Source organism: Sebastes umbrosus, chromosome 1, assembly GCF_015220745.1.
Source record: "Sebastes umbrosus isolate fSebUmb1 chromosome 1, fSebUmb1.pri, whole genome shotgun sequence".
Taxonomy (NCBI): domain Eukaryota; kingdom Metazoa; phylum Chordata; class Actinopteri; order Perciformes; family Sebastidae; genus Sebastes; species Sebastes umbrosus.
The window spans coordinates 35,629,580-35,646,163 of record NC_051269.1 but is presented as its reverse complement, the minus strand read 5'-3'; the positions used below and the strand labels follow the sequence as shown (position 1 = coordinate 35,646,163).

The 16,584-nt window shown below is 43.5% G+C and overlaps 1 protein-coding gene across 3 annotated transcripts in view; it reads right to left on the bottom strand.

Annotated features, from left to right (window-relative positions):
* The window catches only part of LOC119492394 (chemokine-like protein TAFA-1), a 159,480-nt gene extending 150,903 nt beyond the window's left edge, over positions 1-8,577 (bottom strand). Inside the window, exons 1-2 of one of the 3 annotated variants that reach the window (XR_005207768.1) lie at positions 8,012-8,575; positions 5,338-5,474 (exon numbers count right to left, since the gene is read on the bottom strand). Coding sequence is in view for 1 of the 3 variants with exons in the window: in XM_037776817.1 (XP_037632745.1) it covers positions 5,338-5,461 (124 nt within the window). In the remaining 2 variants the exon portion in view is untranslated. Of the gene's footprint in view, positions 1-5,337; positions 5,475-8,011 lie in introns of all 3 variants that reach the window. The other 2 variants (XR_005207767.1, XM_037776817.1) reach the window with 2 other exon arrangements.
* Between the last annotated feature and the right edge of the window lie 8,007 nt (positions 8,578-16,584).

Sequence of the window (16,584 nt, the reverse complement as noted above, 5' to 3'; positions counted from 1 at the left end):
AAAAAAAAGGTCAAACAAAACATCAGCAGCAGACTGCCATCAAAGTGTAACAGGGAGGCAGAGTTAGTTTTTTACAGCTGCACCTGGAACAGGAATCGTGTTGTTCTATTAGATCTGAGACTCTCTTAAACTGCCCTGTCAGAGTCATAATGAAACAAAGCAGCAGCTAAAGTGTTGTTATATTCAGACTGCCCCTCTGGGTATTGATACATTATGAACATGGCTACTGTATGCATACTTCAGCTGAACAAGGGTAAATAAATACAGCACCTGCTAAGCGTGACTATACTATATTACACTGAGCAGACAACACATTAGGGAGCACCTTTCATTTCAACACCGAATCTACAGTAACTTCAGCGGTGCACTGCCAAAATGCAAATCGGTTACACTTTTACCGACTTGTGATGGAGTCCAATACTATGTGCTGTCAAGAGTGGCCTGGTTTATGCAGCGGCAGTCTTGGCAGCGAGCACTTCTGCTCGCTGTGCTGGCAGGTGGAGAGAGAGCAGAACCGGCCGTGTGTGTGTGTGTCATGTCACATTCGGCTCATCTGTCAATGTAGTGGATTATTTCTTGAGAGACCAGAATTGGCTGCCCAGAATCAGGCCGCCATCAATCTTCAGCCACGCGAGCAGGACACGCAGGGGAGGCTGTGTGAAGCAGAGAGGCTCATGGGAAAGGGGGGGAGCGGCGCCGCTTCCTGAGCAGGTGACGAAGCAGTCAGGCAACTCGTTACTCAATCTCCGCCTCAGCGGTGACTGTGCCGATTTGTCACGGAAACGTTTGAGAGAGAGGAAAATAAATAAATAAATATATAAATGCGATCTTGAAACTTTATCTCGGCAGTCACATTTATTTATTTATGTATGCACCGTCAGCTCACTGTTGCAGGAGGCGGATTTGGCTGATTTCTCAAACATTGTTAAATGCTTCAACAGGCCGGAGGATTACATCTGCACCTAGCTCAACATGACCTTCACTTCCTGCTCAGATACCCGCACAGCTCCTTGTCTATGTTGGAAGGTTTGTGAGTTTTTGTAAGACTCTGTCTCTCAGGCAGTCAGCCGGGCTCCATGCCAACATCCACAGTAATGTATGTTTTCTTACAAAATACCAACCTCCCTATTAGGGATGTCACGGAGAGGAATTTTCCCACCGGTTAATAAACTTCTGACAACACCGGTGTTACAGACACTGGACATTTTACAAGAAAAGAAGGCGCTCAATATATGTAGAGCGCTTACTTTGATGTTTACCGATGGGGTCGCTGTGTGTCTGGCCTCTCCGGTCCAGCTTTCGCTGCGAGGCCACAGGTTTCCACCTGGAGCTGCTACACCATACACACCGGCTTTGACTGCTCCGTTCTCCGCACGGCGATTACCTCATTAACGTTATGGTTTCCTTATAGCATTGGGTTTAAATCTGAAGTGTGCCAAATAGGCGCTTTTGCTTTTCGCTTTGACACCAAATCCTCCGCCATCGTCTTGTCTGTGAACTCGTTCTCGTCACACTTTCACAGTGGCATCGTCCCAATATGTATTGATAACACGGCGCTGATACAAAAAAAAAGGCAAAACGACGGTGGGGCGGTGGGCAAGTAATGTAATCGGTGTATGCCCAACCACCGTATAACACCACACTGACTACCGCGGCAAGCCTACCCCTTATTTTATATCAAAACTTGGATTATGACCGTCCAGAAGACAATACATCTACCTATCTTGTCATCAAGTAATTCTAAAGATAATGAATCAATAACCTCAGCAAGTGGAAGGCATGTGTGAGTCTAAGATAACACACTATTTCTACTAATCTGTTTATCAGCACAGACATTTTGAGTCTTGTATTTCTCATGCTTCATTAACAAAACCATTTTACAATTAATTTTCTGTATTGCAGAGAGAGTATATCACACATCTTTTCATCGTCCTTTTAGAAACAACAGAAACATTATTTGATTACGGAAAAACAGCGAGGCATGAAAGCCAATGGATTTTTCAAGGCAAGACATCTCTTTCTTTTTTTTTGCTACGTCCTACATAGCCATATCTATTTATATCTGAGGGTTCTGGCCTCAATGAAACCAGAGAGCTTCTCAAATTATAAAATCAATTCTAATTCAAATATTCATCATAGCATTTCAATTCTGAGAGAGCAGTTCTGGTTAGATCGGTTAACGCCACTCCGCGGCTGAGTAAGATTGATGCCGGTTTAATCCTCTTAAAAAAACATGATATACTGTAAATTGTACAGTAACCGAGCAGCAGAGGGAAAAAAACAGACAGGGATGTGTTCTCTTCGAGCGCCCAGTGATAGACCATTATCCCTGGGAAGCCTGCTGATTAGGAGAGTAGAATATCTCAACATACGCTCGGCTTATGATTGTCAGCACCAATTATGGCTGTCATCCATCACAGTTTGTTTGATTTTAAAAGTTTTCTGGAGAGAGTATAACATAACATAACACTGACCATCAGTCTCAGTGGGAATGGCGGTAAAACTTCTCTCTTTGATTACCTCTCAGTGTGACCCGGTCTCACTCCCAACTCGTCAGTTGAGGCACCCTTTAGCAACAGTATGTTATGAGCCGGTCTTTCAACTAACTCCAATGTAAACCCACCCGCAGCATTATTTGACTGTCGGAGGAAGGGACGTAGTATCACAACGAAGTCTCACGGCAGTGTCACCAAATTTAATCTATTTGTTTTGTGTACATAGACACGAATTACCCTTTTTTTTTTCGTGACGTTCAGCATGACTTTCGACAATGTATTTTTCGTGCATTTTCCTACGAATGTCCAGCAACGCTTGACAACCATGTCAATTTCCGGTCCAGTTTAAAAAAAAAAAAAACTACTTTGTTAGATTTAAAAAAAGATCATGGGTTCAAATAACTCCCAAAGTGCTGTAACTTAAGTACAGAAGTTACGGGGCAAATAAATCAACTTTGACTTGTGGTTTCACACTGGACACGAAAACCGGTCTCCTGGGCGAAAGTCATGTGTTTTTTGACCCAGCCATCCACCCTGACGGCCTCCTTATGCATCATTCGCCACTCGCTATACTTCCCAGTTCACAATTACGTGGATTACATACAAATTGATTTTGCGCTGACCATTATGAAAAAACAGTGAAATTCGTGTCAATGTACACAAATCAATACATACAATTTTGTGACTATTTCCCGAACTGCTGTGCGACTGGGCTGAGTATTAATAGCATGAGATTAATAGCATGAGAGACTGCTAAGGGTGGGCGGGAGTGGTGGCCGATGGGTCAAACAAACACAAGACTTTTAACCAGAAGACCACTTTTTGTGTCACATGCAAAACTAAAAGTAACGTTGACATATTTTGTCTCGTTAGTCATGTGTGAGGCACAGTTTCCTAACCTTAACTAAGTTTTTGTGTTGCCTAAACCTAACTTCCTGTTAAAACAGCTTTATATTGAAAAGACACTATACATGTAACGCGTGTTTATTGACACGCCGTCCCTGACACGTCCAAAAGTAACACAAGAGGGTGTGCGTCGGTCTCCGATGTCGAGGGACACCAACCAAGTGGCGGTATTTGACGAGTTGGGAGTGAGAATGTGTTACTTAGTGACTTTATTAAAAATGAAATGGCTCAGCTGAAATCGGTCTACTAACATAAACGAAACCTGAGACTTAAAAAGATCGAATCAACAGTGTTTATCATCCGTCTGTACAGTGTTAGCTCGCATCCTCTCAGACGATGACTGATGTGTCCTGAACACAGCTCCAGTATCCCCAGAGGGAGCCATGAAAGCACCACACCGTAATGGCCTCGGTGAGAAAATGGTGTATAACTGTGTGAGCATGTGCATCTCCGCACCGACCTTAGTGTTGTATGAGTTGATCTGTCTGACAGGGAACCTTCCAGAGAACCCTCAGCCATAACTATCTTTTGCCTGGATGACTCTTCTCGATCTACCGCCGGGGGTGGTGGTTGGAAGGGCGGGCGGGCGGGTGGGGGGGGGGCTCTTATTTTTTTCCTCTCTTTCCCTTTGGGACCACTGCATTATTCAAGAGACACTTACTGAGCCTTGCACTTCCTTGTACATCTTTGGCACCAAGCTCCACTTGCCAACCAGTCAAAAAGGGAAAAAAAAAAAAAAACAACAGAAAAACTGGAAGCCAGCCTTTAAAAATTCATCCGGAACTCTCTGTCGCTCATCCCTCACCCTCTTGTTCCAATTAACGGGACCCGGGATACTTTGAGAACTTTCTATCTATCATAGCTGGGATTTTCCTGTGTCAGCTGTTCCAAAGCAAAAGTAAGCCAATTCTCCGACATGCCGCTTAAAGTCACCAATGTTCAACACAAGCACGGAGAATTCAACGCTGGACTTTTTTTTTTCTTCTTCTTCTTCTTGCTGTGCTTCAATTACTGTCTTTTTGCTTGGCAATGCGACACACACCCACACACACACACACACACACAAAAGGGAACCAAGCAGAAGATAGCATCAATGTTTAACAGCCGCTTGGCTTCTGGAGAAAGAGAGACCCACTCTGAACGAGGGTTCAGCATATGGGAGTCGCACTCATTGTTAGAAGCTTAAAGAAAGCCTTCGCTTTGCTCAAGAAAAACCTTTTGCCTTCCCTGTAACACTCCCACATACACCATAAGCAACGCTGGTAAGCTTTTCCATAATCAGAGAATTAGATCCGCCTCGGCGTCTACCCTCCCCTTTTGCCCCTACGGTGCAGAAGGCGCCGGGCTTAATTGCCAAACGTTCCTCGTGCAAAAGAGGGAAACATAATTGTCATTTCCATCTAAGCCACAGTGATCAAAGCTCCCTCGGCTACCAGCACAGTAATAGAGATTTTTGCCTTCAGCTTGTCCTACTCGTAGCAGTGTGCCAGCAAGATTCAGGGTGTAGTAGTCAAGAAGTCTTTGCTGCACACAAATCATCTCCTGACATCTAACTCACAATGTTTGAAGACGCTCTTTGTGTTTGTCCCTGTTCAGATTTAGCGTCCAGCTCAGCCAAAGAAAGTCCAACACTGCGACACTCGACATATTTCTTCCATAAATAGCAACAAAATGTATGTGACTTGATATACGTACATAACATGCAATTGGAAGCACAATTAGCAGTCTCCTTTGCTTGACTGCGAGCGCGGTGAATCATCATGTTACAGTACAGCACCGCGACAAATCATTGTGACATACTGCAGCAGCCTCTCGCTGTTGATTTTTTAAACAGCCAAAAGCTGAGAGCTGCTGCCCCATCGAGAGGGCAACGTCTCCACTCGCTGCAACGCTGCGCCGCAAAAGCGGGAATCTTTACAAAGAGGCGTGAACGTACCCAGGGTGAGGATGTCGGTGCGACCGGGCCGTGCCACGTGGTGCTGCTGGATGGTCTGGTAGAGCGTGGCCTGGCACAGCAGCAGGAAGCCGAGGCTAATCCACATGGCCAACAACCAGGACATGGTAGGGCCGAGTCTGCAGGGCGGCACACAGCAGGTGGGAAACAAACAGGGGAACTTTGTATTACAGCATGTCTCCATACATATTTACAAAACACATTGTGTTCGCTTTAATGCACCAAACAAAAAGAAACAATACCACTTTATCCTCTGATATAACCAAGAAATATTCAGACCAATATCCCCACTAGCATGATTTATTTAAAGGTAAGTGCATTGGTATTTTCTTAATAATAACACTAGGAATGAAAAGAAAAAGAGGAGACAGAAGCTTCAATGAAAGAAAACCTGCAGACAAAACACAAAGTTAACCTTGTCAATATCTGTCTGCTGTAGTCTGAAAAGGACTTATACCACCCAAAAATAAATAATGAAATGCAGTAAAAGGAAAATAACCTCTGTCAGATTGCAATAATTGTATGAAGATTACAGTTCTATTAACAACAACAGCAGCAACGTTAAAGCCTTGAGGTTTATAAAAGATTGTAGAGCTGCAACGATTAATTGATAAGTTGTCAACTATTAAATTAATCTCCTGCTTCTTAAATGTGAATGTTTTCTGGTTTCTTTTCTCCTCTGTGACAGTAAACTGTAATATCTTTGAGTTGTGGACAAAACAAGACGTCATCTTGTGCTTTGGGAAACACTGATCGACATTTTTCACCATTTTAAAGACCAAACAACTAATCGATAATCGAGAAAATAATCAACACTGAAAATAGTCGTTAGTTGCAGCCCTAAAAGATCACATCTCTAAGCACCAACAGCCTTGTCGCAGATGAGTTCAGCGACTGCCTAATGGCTGCTGAGGGCCAGCATATGGAGACACGCCTTAGCCCCTCATTGAATAACGAGGCTCTCCTCCTTTCCAGGTGTTATTAGCGCTTCTCTCCATTCAGGACTCCGCAGTGGGAAATTTAAAAGCATCAGCCCACCTCCTCTAAAGACTCTTTTAGGCTCCCCGTCGACGACATCCTGTTCAGTGAGACTGTTTAGAGAAATGAATAATCCTGGGACTGATCATCAGTTTAGAGACGAATATATTTCACTCACTGTATCACTGAGATATCACAGGCACCGACTGCATTTGTTTTACATTCGTCATTCCTCACCGAGGTGGTGACTTTCTGAGTGAATCTGATGCTTTAATGTGACAATGTGAATCCTTTAATGTTTGATTCTACCATATCTCCATACACAGGAGACTATGAAGCAAGACTATGAGCCCCAGGGAGTCTCTTCAATATGAACTTCAAACCGTGGAAGTATCACATTTAAACAAGGAGTCTGTATAATATGTTTCAAATGTGTGAAGAATGAAAGCAGGCCTGATCCAATAAGTTGTTTCCAGAAAGCACCAAAGCTTACTCCCAGCTAGACCACTTTGTGTTTCGATGTGCATCTGAGATTAAAGCCATTAGGCTACTAAAATGTGCTCTGTGCCCTCGGTGACATTGAGACTGCTTAATATTCAGCGAAAATTAAGCATATAATTATGAACAGCACATTGTAAATCCCCTCCCCTGCACTAAATCCACCATAATCCGCGGTTTTGTGGAAATGTGAACTGCTCCCATGGGTATGTTTTCCTCTCCTTTTTTTTTAAACCACACAGTGTTTCTGTTCGCCGAGGCTGGCTTCATATTCATAAGAAGCGTTGCGCTTGCATGGTTAACTGCATATTGCATGGATACTCTGAGCTCCTCCCCGGTTATCGGGAGGCACTCTTGCCGAAAATAAAATGTGGTTCTTACCAGCAGCGTTTCTTTTTTTACCAGAGAAAAAGACGCAGGGCAGACTTTAAATAAAAAGGAACAAGCATTATAAAAGAACTTCAGGAGGAACAGCTTTCAGGAAAACAACTCCTCTAGTCGCTGTTGCAGCCTCTTTTTCAGAGCTTTTATAGAAATAGTCAGCTTGTTTTCCATGAGAAAAAGAAAGACGTTAAAAGCTCTCAGTTTTGTATTGTCACATCAGAACGAGGGAGGACAGCTCCTCTGTGCATAATTGGTAAGTCCAGCAGCGTGAGATGGTAAATGCGGTCGAAGGAGTAAAAACAGCAGACACACCTGCAGGCAGAATAACCCACTGATGCACCTGCCTGCAGCATTGATTTAACAAAATGAGACTCGTTTTGTTTCTCCCTGCCTGCACTTCTTCTCCTTCTTCTTTTAATTCTTCTGCTGTGGAGACAACTTCAGGGATGACTCCCAACAAACGCATGTGTCACACAGCAGGAGGAAAGCACTCAGGGTTGAGGCGTCACAACATTATCAGGGCTGCCATCTTGAACTTTTTTGCAATTTATCAAATGCAGTGCACTTATAGTATGTCTATAGTATGCCAACGTATAGTTTCAAATAAAACTTATAGAACATTGGTCAATATAGAGATATAGAGGGTGTTTTTAGTGGAAGCTGTTTTTCATATTTCACTACAGTCTTCCAGTCATCATCTTTACTCAACTCAGACACAATTCTCTATCCCTAATGTCCTAGTAAATGAGCCCCTTCAAAACACCAGAGGTATTCCTCGAAAGTCCCACACCCTTACCTGAGCAGTGTGTTCAGAAGGAAAGGAGCTCAGCCAGAATCACTGTCTGCCCAGCAGACTCACTCCTCTGTCTTAAATCCATCCATACTTTGAAGCCAGGGATTCCCGCCCGAAATTCCAGTACCAGATAAGCCGACCACCGCACAAAAGGGGGCTGAAAAGCTGTCCCCCGTCCCCCCCGCTGCTCACTTCCTTTTGAAATCCTTACCAACACAGTCACCAAAACACCCGGGGGTCTGTGTCACAAACTGACCAGGATTTGAGGCTGATCATGTCACTGCTGTATCAGCCACATACGTGCAACATCCTCTCCTTCCTCGAGTGTGTGTGCCTCCTCTCCGTCAGTAGGACTCCTATGTGGTGTGGTGACAGGGAGCTAATTTAGCCCCTCTCACTTGTCGGCTCCCTCTCACGCGTGCAGCGGAAGGCTCCAGTGGAATGACTGCTCTGTCTGCTCTTGGCTGCGTCCCCCCATTGAGAAGCTGCGCTGATAGTGTGAGCCTCAGTCCTCTCTCCAGCGCACTAAGTAGAGAGTGTGTGTCAGAGCGGCGAGAGCGAGTGTGTGAGTGAACGTGCGCGTGTGTGTGTGTATTACAATGTAGCCCAGCTGGGAAGAGAGAGAGAAAGAGAGAGAGAGAGAGAGATCACATGTCTTAAAGCAAGACTGCCCACTTCTGCATCAAGACTTCATCAGCAAATGAAGAATGCTTTATTAACCCACCCCTCTTTACATCCCATCCCCTCCCCCCCTTCCCATCCACAATGCCAGGAAGACACGCGAGCGTAGCCTTCAGCTCACTTGTGAATGTGTCTGAGTGTATCCATCTGCACACGTATGCGTGTGAGTTGGCGAGGGTGAGGAGGGAGGATGACTGAGTGCGCCTGTTTTAGTCATCGCCCGCCAGCCTTTGAGGGGTGAGAGTGAAATATGCTCCAAGCGCAGCACTTTTAGTAGAAGGCAGAGTGCCTCATCAGGGCGCCGCAATCACCATATTATCTATTATGAGCTGGCTGTGCTTCTTCACCCAATTCGACTGTTATCAGGCCATTAAATAGGTGTTATCAGTAGCTATGAGCACCTTTAGATGTGGCTCAGTAGGGGGCCTACTACGTTGTAAAAGTGGAAGTGAAACTTAAAAGCAACACGTTCTAACACATAAAACTGCATGAAACATCATGTTTTGAAGACAAAAAGGCTTCTTTGGGTTTAGGCAACAGAACTACAACTTCTTTAGGTTAAGGCAATAAAACAGTTGGGTTTAGGCGATAAAACTACAACTTCTTTAGGTTTAGGCAAAAAAATACAACTTCTTTAGGTTAAGGCAACAAAACTACAATTTATTTAGGTTGAGGCAACAAAACTACAACTTCTCTAGGTTTAGGCAAACAACCCCACTAAGAACACAAAGACAACTACACATTGTCGGTTTCACACGGGATGCAAACTCCATGTATCCTGGGTGAAAGCCCTGTGTTTTGTGTCCCATCCATCGTCCCCATCTTCCACCCCTGATGGAGTTTTACACTGTCTATACCACAGCGCCTGACTTCCGCTTCTGCTCCTGTCATAATTACTAAGGTCACTTGAAGTCACTGTCTTGTTCTTTTATACCGTCTTTTGGTGATCTGACCTACATCTATGGGGCTCATGGTGATTGATAACGCCTATTTAATAGCCTGACAACAGTCGGCTGGCTTCTTTCTACCTGTTTTTGTGGGGATTTGTTTTTACAGCCTGCCCATTTTGTTTGTTTTCCCAGCACCGAAACCAACTTGCATCAGCAGCCTGAAAGAGCCTGTGAGCATCCTTCTGTCACATGCTCACAATCTGAACCTGCTGGCTCTGAAGGAAAGACATCCACTGTCTTTTGTGTGTTTTTGTTTTTTGTATTTTTCGTGTGTGTTTGTTTGTGTGGGTGTATGCACGTGTGTGTGCTTGTGTGTGCTTGTGTGTGTGTGTGTGTGTGTGTTTCTGTACCTGAGCCATGCAGGCAGGTGAAGGCAACCAGTCTTTGTTTGCGCGGAGTATGTTTTCCCTCCAACACATTTCCTTCCATGTGGAGGAGCTCCCCTTTAACTCATTATACTGTTAACCAGAGATTTACAGTATGTGCCAATCCCACGCACCTGCCATGGCTGACTCACAGTCTGACATTTCACAGAAAACGAACCCTATGCTACTCACAACAATACACAGCTGAGGGGCTAAATAAGCCGGCAGACAGTGAGGATAGCGTTGGTACTGTGGGGGAGTACAGACAGATGAACTTGATGATGAATATCTGGAGAAACTTTGTCTCAGAACTGTTGTTACGGTTTATGTGAACACATATATATCTATAGTGCAACATAATCAGCTTCCTGGTTGTTGTGCAGTTGCCTAGCACAATAGAGTGCTGCAGAGATGACGTATTTTTGTAGGCCAACCAGGAAGTTAGCGTCGCCCTGGTTACCTCGACAAAAAGCCAATGGGATTTTTTCCTTGGGTTTTGGATTATTGCAGAAAATAAACTCTGTGGCAAACAAACATTTATGATACTTTTTGCTCAGCAAGACAATCTTCACGAATGAACACCACTTTTATGATTTTTGAAGCATGAATGCAGTCGCCAGAAGTAAAAAAGCTAATATTAGACTATAAACGAACTACACCACGGTCACATGAGCGCCACTATAGACAACGAGGCTGTAAAAACAGACGAGTCGGCGTGATGACATTTAGTAGTCTCATTTAGCCACTTCTTAGAAACTGCCCATAAAGGTTTCAAAATTTACGAGTAGGATATTTGTCGTAGAACAAAACGGTAAAATCTCTTAAAGCTGCAGTGCATAGAAATGGAGCAAATATGATTAAAAAAAGTTATTTTTATAAAACAGTCACTATATCCTGAAAGTAGTACATGAGACAGGTAATCTGAAACAAATCATGTGCCTCTGTGTCCTCCGGTGCTCCTAATGACATCTGCAGGATTTCACAGACCGGAACAAAACAACCAGCTGGAGCCTGCCGTCCAGCTGCCATCTCTGAGAGCCGGATGTCAATCACTCGCAAACTCTGACCAAACGGTCAAACGATGTTTTCAGAAACATCTTGTAGTGTACTGTTTAGCTGTAAAATGAGAAAGTTTGTGACCCAGCAGCCATGTTGAGACCAGTCGAGGAAATACCAAGCACCTCCCACCAGCCGGAGCACAGCCAATAGGAACGCTCAATAGAAACGCTCTCTCTGAAATGACCTGTGATTTGCCAAAGTCTAGTCGATTTTTTAAAGCCTGAAAACAGAGCCATGAGGAGGTGCAGAAGTCTAGTTTTCTCTCAGAAGACTTGCATTACAATATACTGAAATGTTATTTTGCCAAATGATGCCAAAAATGTTCTGCCTACTGAAGCTTTAAGCTTGTGTTAACCACAGACCTTATTTCAGGCATCAACTGTAACTAAAAACCCATGGACTTCTAGACGAGGGAACCTGAGGTGCTAAAACACTAACTCATGTCCAGGTTTTATGACTCATTTCTGTACCACTCTATAGATACTGAGATGGTTAATAAGCCCTTAAATTGCTGGTCACTGTGCCATGCCACAGGGCATCCTGGACCATATCATCTGCTGCTGCTGCTATTACCTCTGCTTGTTCTTTACACGCCATAGTGTGATTTGACAACCAGATGTGCTCAGCCCCGCAGAGTCACAATCTGCAGTGGAGAAAAGAGCTGAATGTAGAAAAGCACAATGCAACGAAATGGAAAAAGAGATTGTTAGTCCCTCTGCTGGATTACTTTAAGTGTGATGTGAGTACCTGAGTGGGCAAAATTGTAGTTGTTAACAAAGATCGCCTCTTACTGGGCGAGAAAATAAGAGTGGTGTGGTTCCTGTTTTAAGCCATGTGTCGATTTGTTTTCGCCTTTTGGACCGCGCCCTTTGTATTCACATCGTTCTGCAATAATCTAATGTGAATGGAGTTATGGATAGCGAAGCTGCCATCTGGGCTCCGCTGGGTTAAAGCGCGCCACATGTTAAGTGACCAGATTCACATTAAGCAGGAACCGCAGAGTAATTACCACATTGATTAGTGCTTCTACACTGTCAAGCTATATTTGCACAGAATGGCTTGATTACCAATAAATAGGCTTATTGGTATTTGCGTGTAGTTGTTGATGTTTCCTTTTGTATGGAGCTTTAATGGCATGCACGCTCGGAATTTCATTTTGTCTTCGCCGCTTAATGTCTCTACGATCTGTCCCATTGGACCGAGATGAAGGCGTGAAATGAAACAGGTCCACAAACAAGCCTCAGAGGAGAACTTAAGATTGAAGGTATCCAATTACTACATGTTGCTTTCAGCGATGTGCGGCACCAACACAAGTCCCCCCATTTGTATCTTTTCCTTTCTGTTGATTTGTCGCGGCCTCCTATTTTCCATGCTGACACAATCGGGGCCGTGTTGGGAGAATGGACTGGGACAACAGAATTTCACAGTAATTCTGGACTGTTGTCGTGGTCCCGCTCTTCCCCCGTCTCCCCTCTCAGGGGCTTCCATCATTTCCAAACAGCTGTCGCTGCAGCCCGTGCCAAGACATAACCACAACCGACCAATCACTGGCCAACTCTGTGTTTGGATCTGGGCAGCCCTGTTAAACAGCGGGGTTTGCCAATACCGCTCTCTCGCTCTCTGTCTTTCTTTCCCATTCTGTCATTCTCTTTCTTTCTGTTTCTCCCTCTGGCTAATAAAACCCTTCCTTCCAGTGCAGCCAACAAGCTTCAATATGCACCCGTTAGCAGTACTAAAATACCATTTTAAACCCCCCCTCCCTCTCCTCCCTCAATCGCTTTCTGCTTCCCTTTAAAAAATGAGCCCTTGTCCACTATTATTCCCACATACGTCTCAACATTTCTCACCGGAGCAAACCAAGCGTTTCTTCATCTGATGAGGGGAGCTGTTGTGTTAGTAAAGCTACTCTCCATAGACACTCGCTCCATAACACTTTCTATCAGAGAGAGGAAAGTAGAGTGACACAGGGAGGCAAACACAGAGGGAGAGGAAGAAAATAGCAAGAAAGATTAAGGCAGGGAGAGAAAATTCATTTGGAAGAAGTATGCAGCGGCAACTCCTGCTCAGTGGTGGAGGGTGAAGGGAAGAAGATGATTAATGAAACGAAGGAGCCTGATCTGTAGAAATAATTTATTTCACATTTATCAGAGCGTCCCTTTTCCTGCGTTAGCTCTCAGGTGTTCATTACCGAGGGGACCTGGCTTTGAGGATATTGTCGATTTGTAACAGAGGAATTTTAAGTGTAAAGAGTATATATATACAGTTCTCCACACGTAAACCTCTCAGGCTTTATCTTCTCTGCTGTCAGCACATCCTGGAAGAATAACATGTCAGTACGAACACTAACAGGAAAACAACACAAGAGCAAATTGTTATTTCATAGGCATAAATATAAATGATTTTTTGCTGCCGCGCCCCTAATTACTTTCTCATTTTCATCAAGAGGCAAATTCAAGTCAGTTAGTCACTGACACACTTCACTCTTCTATAATTGGGCCATCTTGAATTCACTGCTGTTTATGTTTGTGTTCAGAAGCAAAGGCAGATGTAGTGTGACGAAGGGCTAAACCCGAATATTTGACTATTCGGTTATTCGTTAGTTGGATAGGTAATTGGTCAGATATTCGTTGTTGTTGTTTTTTTAACCCCTCGGGATGCATAAAACCCAACAAACCTTTTGGATAGGGCTGTCAATTGATTAAAATGTTTAATCGCGATTAATTACATGATTGTCCATAGGTAATCGCAAATTAATTGCACATTTTTTGTCCGTTCAAAATGTACCTTAAAGGGAGATTTGTTATGTATTTAATACTTTTATCAACATGAGAGTGGGCAAATATGCTGCTTTATGCAAATGTATGTATATATTTATTATTGGAAATCAATTAACAACATGACAAATATTGTCCAGAAACCCTCACAGGTACTGCTTTTAGCATAAAAAATATGCTCAAATCATTGCATGGTAAATTCAAGCCCAACAGGCAACAACAGCTGTCAGTGTGTCAGTGTGCTGACTTGACTATGACTTGCCCCAAACTGCATGTGATTATCATAAAGTGGGCATGTCTGTACAGGGGAGACTCGTGGGTACCCAGAGAAACCCATTTTCATTCACATATCTTGAGGTCAGATGTCAAGGGACCCCTTTGAATATGGGCATGCCAGTTTTTCCGTTAGTGTTTTTAAACCCTTCTTTGCGACAAGCTAGTATGACATGGTTGGTACCAATGAATTCTTTAGGTTTTATTAGTTTCATATGATGCCAGTATCATCACTTTAGTTTTAAAACGGAGCCCACAACAACCTCCGGAAGATCGATTGCGTTAATGAAATTAGTGGCGTTAAAACAAATTTGCGTTAATGCGTTAACTTTGACAGCCCTACTTTTGGAAAATGCTTCTTATTCAATATCAAATAATACAAACAACAATACTGTAGAATAACAGAATTCTTAAAAAAGAATGCCTTTAATTAAACCTAAAGACACGTGTTGCAGCGCTATACCGTCCAGCTCAGCCCAGGATGGAGAAATGTCTGGCTGAGTCCTTCCCGAGCCATATCATAGAGACGAGCCAAGTCAGAGCCCTCGTCGCCGTTGCTTATGTCGGAGCGAAACCCGAAGCACTCGTGGACTCATCGTGACATATTTTTGTTTGAAAAAGCCTGTGTGGGGGAAGACTCCGATTGTGTGACAGAGGAACTGTGCTGCTTTAATGAGGAGTCCGTGCTGCCTGCTAACCAAGAGGTTAAAGCGCTCCTCCGGTCACGGCGGTCCCGCGTTCCCCCCATGGCCGAAGTTTTGAATATTCGCTGTTGATTACTACCGAAGCTGCGGAGCCCAAAAAATGGTATTTGGGACAGCCTTAGTGTGACATTATACCACTTTATAAAGTCTTCAACAGGAGGTTAGGTTAGATGGTATGTGTGTGTCAGTGGTAAATTGCTTTTAGTATACCATTTCATATCCCTAAGCATCAACTGTCATGTACAGCTGCCCCTTACCATCCCATTAGTGCAGAGCGTATATATAGTTGCCACTGGTGCTTCTCTGCCAGATTGTGTATGTTGTCTTGGCATTCGAGCTTTAGTTGCCTTCTGCCTGCTGTTATGATCTCGTTCGATTTGTTTGCTTGTCCTGACTGCCTTCACACTGCCCGACCATAAGCCTGCCTCTCTACAAGGTGAGGACTGTTTTTACCTCGGCTGCTCTGTCTCTTGAGTCTGCTTTTTGTTTCCAGCTCTGTGATCAGCCGTTGTACTGTCAGCTCAAACATGAACCCCTGTTTCAGGACTTCTGACAGTATGACCGCGACAGGCCTCAGTGACATCGATGCAATGGTGTCAGGCAGGTAGACCATAGACTGTAGATAAGAAGTGGACTTACGTCACTGTGACGTCACCCATTGGTTTGTGGACTACCGTTTTGAAGCCTCGAGTTTGGCATTTTTGGCTGCTGCCATCTTGGTTATTTGCAACCAGATGTGACACGAGAGAGTGGAGCCAAGTTCAACCGAACCCCGCATTAGACATTTTTAAGCATCTATAAAGGTTAACTTTCATGTACAGAAAACACTCTGTGAAAGGATTAAAGTTTTAAAGCACGGACAACTCCCAGACTGGACAACGCCGTGGTAGCGACCTGTCAATCACAAGGTAGCCCCGCCCTAAAGCATACCCTGCTTTATGGTCTATTTGACTCTAAATGGGACCATAATTTACTAAATGAACATCATGCTGTATTGAAGAAGACTTGAAACTAGCGATTGAGACCATAAACTCATGTTTACGATGTTTACTGAGGTAATAAATCAAGTGAGAAGTAGGCTCAGATTTGTTTGCAGTTTGCATCCCATCTAGATTATCTATCTACAGGTATCATATTTTTCGTTATCTCTTCACCCATTGTTGTCACCCACTCTTGAAATGTATATTCTCCTACACCAGCATCACCACATCTCAGATTAATGTGTGCTGCTTTAAACCAATTACATTGTTCTCTATCTGCATATGCATTTATAAATGAGGTTCCTTATTTCTGCCTGGCATGTGGGCATATTTATGCTGATGAACATATGACTAGCGCTATAAATCTTGGCAAACAAATCAGACACTGTCAGCCTCTGTATACTGTTATTTTCACACCAAGCAGCATCTAGTAAACCAGGAGAAGCAACGCTTTGACATCAAATGAGAACATTGAAATTCACAAGTGTTGCTCTGAGCAATTTATTTTTGACATATGTCATTCAGTAAATCATATGTAAATTGCTGCCAAAGACATCTGACTTCACTGCTCCCTTTAACACACTCTATTGAAGTAGAATCATGAAAAATACATTTTACATTCTTTTTACATCTTATTAAATTGTTCTTTTTGGGAACTAAATCGCCATTTTGCATACATGTGTTGCTATTTTACACATAATGTATGGAACCAGCACTGCAGGGAGGAAATAACCACATCATCTGCGTACGAAAACTTCCAGTCTAGCGTGAATTTATTCATTTATTTTGG